Source organism: Salmo salar, chromosome 15 (assembly GCF_965601325.2).
Source record: "Salmo salar chromosome 15, fSalSal1, whole genome shotgun sequence".
NCBI classification, from domain to species: Eukaryota; Metazoa; Chordata; class Actinopteri; order Salmoniformes; family Salmonidae; genus Salmo; species Salmo salar.
The window spans coordinates 37,025,935-37,037,157 of NC_138305.1; the positions used below are offsets into that span (position 1 = coordinate 37,025,935).

The following is an 11,223-nucleotide window of genomic DNA, read 5'->3' on the forward strand; positions in this document are numbered from 1 at the left end:
AACACACTCTACTAGCCCTTCAAATGTATTAGCATTCAGAAGATGGCTTTATCTCCTCTCCACAATGATGAGAAAATGATACAGCAAACAAATGTTAGAACTATTTCCACATCATGATTTAACAATGTCACACCTCTACAAGCTTTGGCTGGAATATAGCAATTGACCCGAATCACAATTTGTAACACAGTCTGTTCTGAATTATAACCTGCTGTTGTCTAATAGTGTTAGCTTTTTAATTGCACTTCCATCTGTTTGAAGTGCGAACTCATTAATACCCTTCTACCATCTTGTTTTCTCCAAGGAAAATGGCCATACCCTTAGATTCCATTTCACTTTTTATTTATTGTATTTCACAACAGCAGCAGTGATTTGTATTCCACTGGGATAGACCTTTACCCACAGGATCAAGGCAAAAGCTGTGCATTGCTTATGAGCAGAGAAGCTTTATTGTACAGCAGTAGCTATTTTGGATGAAATATAATGAACAAAAATATAAAACACAACATGTAAAGTGTTGGTCCCATGTTTCATGAGCTGAAATAAAAGATCCCAGAAATGTTCCATACGCAGAAAAAGCTTATTTCTCTAACATGTTATGCACAAATTTGTTTATATCCCTGTTAGTGAGCATTTCTCCTATGCCAAGATAATCCATCCACCTGACAGGTGTGGCATATCAAGAAGCTGATTAAACAGCATGATCATTACACAGCTGCACATTGTGCTGGGGACAATAATGCCACTCTAAAATGTGCAGTTTTGTCACACAACACAATGCCACAGATGTCTCAAGTTTTGAGGGTGCGTGCAATTGGCATGCTGACTGCAGGAATGTCCACTAGAGCTATAGCCAGAGAACAGAATGTTAATTTTTCTACAATAAACCACCTCCAACGTCGTTTTAGAGAATTTGGAAATACATTCACAACTGCAGACCACGTGTAACCACGCCAGTCCAGGACCTCCACATCCAGCTTCTTCACCTGTGGGATCGTCTGGGACCAGCCACCCGGACAGCTGATGAAACTGAGGAGTATTTCTGTCTGTAATAAAGCCCTTTTGTGGGGAAAAACTCATTCTGATTAGCTGGGCCTGGCTCCCCAGTGAATGGACCTGGCTCCCAAGTGGGTGGGCCTATGCCCACCCATGCCTGCGCCCCTGCCCAGTTATGTGATTTACATAGATTAGGGCCTAATTAATGTATTTCAATTGACTGATGTCCTTATATGAACTGTAAGTCAGTCAAATCGTTGAAATTGTTGCATGTTGCATTTATACTTTTGTTCGGTATAGAATTTCCATTACAAGAATACTGCAATAGTATACAGTAGTACCTCATGAACATAGTTTGCCATTATAAAGCAAGTACTGTAGATCAAGATGGTATATCTGTGTGTGGCTGCTTTAAGTTGTTTATCTTCTTGGCTGTTACTATTGCATCTCTGTAGTTTACAGTGGTTGCATTCCTCAAAAAGTTATGTTTACCAATCAAATTTGAATGGCTTTTTAATAGCTTATCATCTCTGTTAATTCTGCTATTTGATCTTGCACTTAACACATGCAGTCTTGCGTGGAATATAAAGGGCAAGCATGCTGAGACATCTGTGAAACATGATCAATATGAGTAATGGTACTGTAGGTGAAGAAATGTGTTAGTTGTCTGTATTCTTGTCTGTCATATTTGAGTTTGATTTGTATAATTCTACCAACAGTATTCTGTAGGCTAATGCCCATAATCAGGTTGCAGCAGAGTGAACACCCGCAGACAATTTAAGCAGCTCCATAGCAAAATATAATGAAAATGACATAAATAAATACATTTACACACATACGTACCCACATACACACATACATATATGTTATAATGCATACAGATATAAATACATTGATTGAGGCTTGTTTAACAACAAGAGGTCAGCTTATAGTCCAGTCTGAAGTAAACAACATTACCCACAATAAAGTAATAGAGTAACTATTATTTACATTGACTATGAGATGAAATTAGGGCTGTTCTTTTATCATAAAATTCATACTGATCTCATTAAGGAGTCGAACCAATAGAAAACATATAAGAAATGGAACAGAAAAGATCTCTGTAGACTGTGTCCCAATTTGATCTCCTTCCTCTCAAAGTGTGCAGGGAAATTACTGGGTATAAGAAAGGAAAGTACTGGTATAAGACATATGGTGGAATTATTGAATCCGACTAGCCCATGCCTCCAACAGTCCAATGATTTTAGAGTTGTGGGAAGTAGTGAACAAGTGTACACTTCAGAAGAAAATATATCTTATTGGGACAAACTCTATTTTTTTGTCTAAGGGGGGAGGGGGTGGGGGGCCCTCCCAGAGGGCTCAGAATATTGTGCTTATAATTTCCTCATACCAGTTAGCCTACAGTAACTCTGTGTGTCATACAGCGTTCGTCACACAGCGTTGGTCACACAGCAGGCTTTCCATGCATGTTTAAATATTAAACGTTATATCAAGCCTGGCTGTTCCTACTGTGCCTGTTCAGACATTCTGCCCCCCAGAACAAGCTACATGATTCCATGGCAAAATCTACTGATTTCCAACACATACTCCTTAATATTAACCTTTGACATCAAAATGTTGATTTAGGTTGGAACATGAATTGTATAGGGTGGGTTGTAATCTCATGACTGCCAATCATAAGGAAGGCAGCAGAGATTATAGCCTATGATTTCTGGATAGATTGTTCAATAATGGCAGGGATATATCAATACATTCTTGTTTTGCTAAATAATAAAGTTTCCAGAATATGACTGCAGGCCATGTACTGCATGCCTGTGAAGTAGGCTATAATATAATTATTATAATAATGTCGCTAGCAGTGATATATCAATACATTCTGGTTTTGCTAAATAATCAAGTTTACAGAATATGACTGCAGGCCATGTACTGTATGACTATGAAGGCTATAATGTAATTAAAATAATAATGTTGCTAGGCGTTTCGAAAGCATGCAAGATACAATACTGCAAATGTTTACAGGTTGATGATGACTGAGAGTTAACGTGTTGCAATTATTGGCGAGGTGCAGTTTGACATAGCTGAACAAAATGTGATGGTTTTGGCAGCCTTTTATGTCTGGTAGCCTATTTTCAGGACCTGCAATATCTGAAGCGTATTAGTTTGTGGAAAGCCTTTTTGAAATCCTCATTGGACATGGTATATATGATGGGGTTTATTAAAGAGTTAAGGTAACCCAACCAAGTAAATATGTCAAATAATTCTGGATAGAAACATGACGCACAGACTGAAACCACTAAGGTGTAAATGAAAAACGGTAGCCAGCATATGATGTAAGCTCCGAGAATGATCCCTAAAGTTTTAGTCGCCTTTCTTTCCCTGGCAGCTGAGATCCTCTTCTTCTCCAGGAGCGCGTCGGATACAGTGACTTTCACATAGTTCACATTGGCAGGTGAGCTATTAGCTTCACAAGAAGAGATTTCGTTCGTCCCGTAATTTAGAGAGACAGTGGATGCCACAGAGTTTGTACCTGGCGAGTTTGTTATCAAATGGGCAGAGGTGAGTCTTTTCCCCGGTTTATTATTATACGACTGTTTCAAGATCCTCTTTCGGGCTTCCACGTATATCCTACCGTAAAGGGCTATGAGTAACAACGTGGGAATATAGAAGGCTCCAAAAGTGGAATAAATTGTGTAGAAAATGTGATCAGTGTTCACATTGCAAGTGGTAACTTCCTCCGCTTTCACCTGACGCCAGAAGAAGGGCGGCAGTGAGATGGAGATGGCAATCACCCAGGCAGTGGCGATCATCCCCGCGGCGCGCGCTGATGTGCGCTTCTTGGTGTACTCAACCGCGTCTGTTATTGCCCAGTAACGGTCCAGCGCAATTATGCACAGATGAAGAATGGATGCGGTACAACACGTTATGTCTGAAGACAACCATATGTCGCACATAACTTGGCCCAAAGTCCATGTTTGACTCACCGTGTATAGCGCGCTGATTGGCATCACCAATACCGACACCAGAAGGTCTGTCAGGGCGAGCGATGCTATCAGAAAGTTTGCAGGCGTATGCAGTTTTCTGGATTGATAAATAGTAGCAATAACAAATGCATTTGATAATGTTGTTGCAAAAGTTATTAGGGATAATGTAACTGCTAAACCAGCTTGAAAAGTCAAACTATCCTTCTCCTCCTCTCCTCGTGTCGTTAAATTGACATTGGTATCATTGGTTGACATATTCCAGAACTCTCCATAAATAAAAGACATTGGCTTCAACTGACTGGCGCGCTCCATTCCTCGACACTTTTTTGACAGATGTCATCGAGCTTTGAAGAAAACCCTTCAAAAAGGGAGCACTAGGACTGCTTAACCAACGTAAACGTTGCATTTCTTTTCATCTTTTCCAGGTTAAACGCAGCTCAATCCCCATCGGTGTCCATCAGAGGCACGTTGATTATCCAACAACCACAGGGAGAACATGTGAACCCGTCTTCTTGAAATATCCTTATTGTCTTGACTTCCATTTATTTACTTTATTGTTGGTTGTATATTCAGCTTTTCAATTGAATGTAAATATGAGAAGAGCAATTCCATTATATCCAATACTGATTGTCGTTAGTTTGCACAATTAAATAATTAAACGAATTATGTATCACAGTATCAATAATCAAAAGGAAAGATAATGATCTATAGTAGTTTGTGATCTTTATTCGTTGTTCTTTGAGTCTGTTCATCTGCTCTCCAAGGCACTGTGTTGGATCTGCTGCGCTTCAGAAGTTGGGCGCGGGCAAGGCTTCACACTTGGTTTTATAGAGAACGCTCGCGCTGTCAGAACCCTACAGATATCATCGATCGCTTTCTCTCTCTCTCTCTCTCTCTCTCTCTCTCTCTCTCTCTCTCTCTCTCTCTCTCTCTCTCTCTCTCCCAGGCTGAGCAAGTGGTTTCATCCACCAGGTCTTAATGCCCTTGGGTTTAGTATACATCATAGCAAGAAAAACTATATGACATGCAGATATTGTTATGGTAGGATATCTGCAATAGGCCTAACTAACATCTTCAAAAATAAAACCTACATTTACAATGCACTCGGCCACATAGCATTGGGATACAGTGCAACGCCAGAAAACTGTCAATCAGAACCTTGGATAGCTCCACTCCGGGAGTCCGCAGACAGCTCCTCTTGAATGTTTCTTATAATGTCATTCGTTTAACAGGGAAAGTCACGACATGTGATTATTCTGCTTATCATGTTGTTGGTTATATTATTATCGTGTATTTAGATTATACAATACTGGTTGTGTTCTGTTCTCTCAAGAAATCAAACATACAGACGTTGCAGGCTGTCTAAATGAAAGCCAATGTGGCAACCTCTCTGCACTATAGCCAACTGCTTTATAGGCCATTAGGGAGCCCCTGGACGAATGATTACAGTCCTTCAGTCAGACCTGCAGGGCTCCAAAGTTCATGCTGTAGGTGCAGGCCTATGTATATGCTGAATCAATGTAAAACCACCATGGTATAGCCCAGGGATCGTCAATTAGATTCAGCTGCTTGACGATGTTTTTCTTGAGCAGATGGTAAAGAATAAAATCAATCATGTGTCTGCCTGTCTTTTTGTATGGCATATATAGCCTGTCTTTTTGTATCTCCACATGTTGAAAATTGAGAGTTGAGACTGAGATGGGTTTTGTGAACTTCGTGAATTATTAATATGTTGGTGCAAATATAAAGGGAAGCCAATCTCTTAACATTCAAATTAGTTACATCCTCACAATCCCTCAAGTCACTCTATCATAGAGGAAATCAATTGTGCACTGCATATTGAACATTTTTTGGTTCCCTTTTGCATAAAGAAGTTGAAGCCAATAAGTCTCTATAGCCTATCATGTGGAGATTTTATGTCTAGCTCCATTTTCTGCCTTCACTCTTCTTAAACTTCGCTTTTAGGTGGGGCATTATTCATCTTTATTAGGCAGTCATTTTCAATCAAATTTGATTTGGTGTTCATTCTATTTCCCCACCCAGGTGTTGCACAGAGTCAAGCTTTAGAGAATAGATAACAATCATCATCTGTTTGTGAGAGAAATGAGGTCAAGCAGTTTCTTATTGGATTTCCATTGGCAGACACACTTTCTGCAATCTTGTGGAATTTGCATCAACATCAGGCAGGCGAGCTTAAATGCTAATCATGACCCACTGGGCAAAAACTGGTTGAATCAACGTTTCCACGTAATTTCAACAAAATAACGCAATGTGATGAAGTTGAATCAATGTGGAAAACTGATTGGATATGCAAAAAGTCATAAAATTAAGGGAATTTTGCATTTTTTCACACAACCTTTAACCTAAATCTAATGACATGGTGAAATTGTTTGTTGATTTCACATTGAATTCACGTTAGTTGACAACTGAACCAAATATAAATCAGAAGTGGACATTGAACTGACGTCTGTGTGCCCAGTGGGGATTGACCTAGTAGATTAGCACTAACATCCTCACATATGGAACTAATAGGCATAATCATGTCAATGTGTAAACCTATTAAATGTAATCAATAGAGGATGTTTATCATAACTAGCCTATTTATTGAATGTAGATTGGATGCTAGAAACATGACCGTTCTGAAAATCGTTTCTTTATGAAGAGAATCCTGAATATCATGGGTTAATTCATGTTGTCAAATCAATTAGTTTCTTTAATCAGATCAATTTAGACTGAAATCAATTTTATGACTGGGACACAACTTCTCCCCACTCTCTGTTGTAACTGAGAAGGCCTTCTTTGATCAGTTGTTTACTATGTTAAAGTATTTGACTGCAAGTCTATCTGACGCTGGCCAGGGTCTTGTTCCATCATGGCTAGTATGACAGTGACAGTGTCCTTGCTGCTTTCCTTTGTCACACCTTTGTCGCTGTGAGTCAAGAGATGGCCTTGAGGATAGCAGGGGGAAGAAGGAGTACTCAGCGTGGTGCAGCACCCCCTGAAAAATCTGATTTTTAAAAATGTATTAAAAAACAACATTTCACAAAAGTAGTGCACTGAGCCTTTACTAGTCCTGTATTAGAAGACCGATATAGCCTTCTGTAGCACAGACCCCAAAAATGTACAGCGCCCAAATACATCTCGGTTTATTGCAGAAATCGTGCATGCATTGGATTGCAATGCTGGCGCAGTAAAACAATCCAGTGCAGTTTAATGAATTACAGTGTAGGCTAATCCAGGTGTAGGCTATGACACAATGTATATACAGTGCATTCGGAAAGTATTCAGACTGCTTCACTTTTTCCACATTTTGTTACATTACAGCCTTATTCAAAAATGGATTAAATAAACAAAATCCTCATCAATCTACACACAATACCCCATAATAATAAAGTGAAAACAGGTTTTTATAAATTTTTGCAACGTTATTAAAAATAAAAAACAGAAATACCTTATTTACATGAGTATTCAGACCCTTTGCTATGAGACTCAAAATTGAGCTCAGGTGCATCCTGTTTCCATAGATCATCCTTGAGACATTTCTACAACTTGATTGGAGTCCACCTGTGGTAAATTCAATTGATTGGACATAAATTGGGAAGGCACACACCTGTCTATGTAAGGCCCCATGGTTGACAATGCAGGTCAGAGCAAAAACCAAGCTATGACGTCAAAGGAATTGTCCGTAGAGCTCTGAGACTGGATTGTGTCGAGGCACAGATTTGGGGAAGGGTACCAAAAAAATCCTGCAGTATTGAAGGTCCCCAAGAACACAGTGGCCTCCATGATGCTTAAATGAAAGGAGTTTGGAACCACCAACACTCTTCCTAGAGCTAGCCACCCGGCCAAACTGAGCAATCGTGGGAGAAGGGCCTTGGTCAGGGAGGTGACCAAGAACCCGATGGTGATTCTGACAGAGCTCCAGAGTTCCTCTGTGGAGATGGGAGAACCTTCCAGAAGGACAACCATCTTTGCAGCACGCCACCAATCAGGCCTTTATGGTAGAGTGGCCAAACGGAAGCCCCTCCTCAGTAAAAGGCACATGACAGCACACTTGGAGTTTGCCAAAAGGCACCTAAAGAACTCGAACCATGAGAAACAAGATTCTCTGGTCAGATGAAACCAAGATTGAACTATTTGGCCTGAATGCCAAGCTTCACGTCTGGAGGAAACCTGGCACTATCCTTACAGTGAAGCATGGTGGTGGCAGCATCATGCGGTGGGAATGTTTTTCAGCGGCAGGGACTGGGAGACTAGTCAGAATCGAGGGAAAGATGAACAGAGCAAAGTACAGCGAGATCCTTGATGAAAACCTGCTCCAGAACACTCAAGATCTCAGACTGGTGTGAAGGTTCACCTTCCAACAGGACAACAACCCTAAGCACACAGCCAAGACAACGCAGGAGTGGCTTCGAGACAAGTTTATGAATGTCCTTGAGCGGCCCAGCCAGAGCCTAGACTTGAACCCAATCGAACATCTCTGGAGAGACCTGAAAATGGAGAGACCTGACAGAGCTTGAGAGAATCTGCAGAGAAGAATGGGAGAAACTCCCCAAATACAGGTGTGCCGAGCTTGTAGTGTCATATTCAAGAAGACTCAAGGCTGAAATCACTGCCAAAGGTGCTTCAACAAAGTACTCAGTAAAGGGTCTGAATACTTATGTAAATGTCATATTTCCATTTTTTATATGTAATAAATTAGCAAACATTTCTAAAAACCTATTTTTGCTTTGTCATTATGGGGTATTGTTTATAGATTGATGAAGGGGAAAAAAACAATTGAATCAATTTTAGAATAAGTCTGTAACGTAACAAAATGTGGAAAAAGTCAAGGGGTCTGAATACTTTCCGAATGCACTGTAAATGGAGAAGGCTAAAACGTGGTCAGCGCAGATCAAAATAGTGGCACTAAGTCTCAGGGTGAACAGGGGAGTGGTCCATGGTGCTGTCATTCAAGGTCCTATTATTTATCCTGTTCATAATGAGCACGGCACGGTATTATTTTGGCTTCTGCTCAGATGGATGAAGCCAGCGGGAGCACATGACACCAAGGCTACAGACCTACCACAGATCTTACTTGCAGTGGTGTAGTGTTCTTTTTTTTATATGAGGTATAGGCAAAAATTTGTACCAACATACGTAGCCTTTTGAATAGCCCATCAACCCTGTTCCTGGAGTGCTACCATCCTGTAGGGTTTCACTCCACAGTTGTAACTAACCCAATTCATCTTATAAACCAGCTAATTATTAGAATCAGGTGCGCTAGATTAGCGTTGGAATGCAAAACATACAGAATGGTAGCTCTCCAGGAACAGAGTTGAAGATTCCTGTTATAAAATATGCATAAAATGCATCCTCCAATTGTAACGTCTCCCTATGCCCACACATATTGTCTCAAGAACATGTTCTATTTTAATACCCTCAAGCACCAAGTTAGGCATACCTCATTTCAAAATAGGCCATCATCAATGTCCATCGGGAATGATAATTATTCACGTTTTACCGGTGAAACTGCATCTGAATGCCAATCATTTGAGTGATCTCAATCAGTGTCATGGGAATAGCCTATGCATTTAGATCTTGTTGAATTACTGTTTCGTGAGCGAATTAAAGCAGATGATATTAGCCTTTCTTGTATTTTGTTTCAATCAAAGCATATATCCTGCATAGTGGCTCTGAGTTTTGGCACATTATATACACTGTGTGCACAATTATTAGGCAAGTGAGTATTCTGATCTTATCATTGTTTCTATTCACATTTTCGAACTCCAAACCATATAAAGTTGAGTGCTTATTGGATTTAATCATTTTCAGGTGATATGTATTTGTGTAATGACGGAGGGTGTGGCGAAAGTGAATAACACCTTATATCAAGGTGTGCATAATTATTAGGCAGCCTCATTACCTCAGGTAAAATGGGTAAAAAAATAAATTTAACTGACACTGAAAAGCCAAAAATGTAAAATGCCTTTCAGACGGATGCGACACTCTTTAAATAGCTAAACTATTGAGGTGTGACCACCGGACAATCAAACGTTTTGTTGCGAATAGTCAATTGGGGCGCAAAAAAACGCATGGGGAAGAAAAGGCGCAAATTAACTGCAAAAGACTTGAGAAGAATTCAACGTCAAACTACCAGGAACCCATTATCCTCCAGTGCCACCGTATTCCAGAACTGCAACCTACCTGGAGTGTTCAGAAGTACAAGGTGCAAGTGCTCAGAGACATGGCCATGGTCAAGAAGACTGAAACAAGACCACCACTGAATAAGATTCACAAGTTGAAGCATCAAAATTGGGCAAATAAATACCTGAAGACAGATTTTTCAAAGGTTTTATGGACAGATGAAATTAAAGTGACTCTTGATGGACCAAATGGATGGGCCCGTGGCTGGATCAGTAATGGACCAGCAAGGTGAAGGAGGGGTACTGGTATGGGCTGCTATCATTGAGGATGAGGTAGTTGGACCTTTTCGGGTTGAAGATGGACTGAAACTCAACTCCCAAACCTACTGCCAGTTTCTGGAAGATTCTTTCGTCAAACAGTGGTACAGGAAGAAGTCCTCAGCATTCTAGAAGGCCATGATCTTTATGCAGGACAATGCTCCATCACATGCATCCAAGTACTCCACTGCTTGGCTAGCCAGCAAGGGCCTCAAAGATGCCTGAATAATGACCCGGCCCCCTTCCTCACCTGACCTAAATCCTATTGAGAACTTGTGGGCCCTTCTCAAACATGAGATTTACAGTGATGGAAGACAATACACCTTTTTGAACAGCATTTGGGAGGCTGTGGTTGCTGCTACAGCAAAAATTGATTGTGAACAGATCAAAAAACTCCATGGATGGAAGGCTCATGGCAGTTATTGAAAATAAGGGTGGCTATATTGGTCACTGAATATTTTTGAAAGGCCAAAAATGTTATATAATTGTCATTTTGTGTTACTTATCTGTTACACTTACTCTAAAAATTGAGAATAAACAAGTGAGTTGAGAGAAATTATTTTTGTAATTTAGTTGCCTAATAATTCTGCACACTAATAGTTGCCTAATAATTGTGCGCACTTATATATTTCCCTGAGAAAGACAACTCACTTTTCCTTTGTTAAACATTCAGGTTTGAGGTTCAATAACATTTTGGATTGACTGAGAGCATTGTGTTTGTTCAACAATAAAATGAATCCAGAGGAATACAATTTGCCTAATAATTGTGCACGCAGTGTATATTTTTTGACAATTCAGCTTCA

The 11,223-nt window shown here is 40.1% G+C and overlaps 1 protein-coding gene across 1 annotated transcript; it reads right to left on the reverse strand.

Moving 5' to 3' along the window:
- Positions 1–380: 380 nt before the first annotated feature.
- On the reverse strand, positions 381–4,754 carry LOC106571275 (5-hydroxytryptamine receptor 1B-like). The gene has a single exon (XM_014144135.3). It carries the CDS (start codon positions 4,287–4,289, stop codon positions 3,126–3,128), a length of 1,164 nt encoding a protein of 387 aa, XP_013999610.1. The 5' UTR covers positions 4,290–4,754; the 3' UTR covers positions 381–3,125.
- Between the last annotated feature and the right edge of the window lie 6,469 nt (positions 4,755–11,223).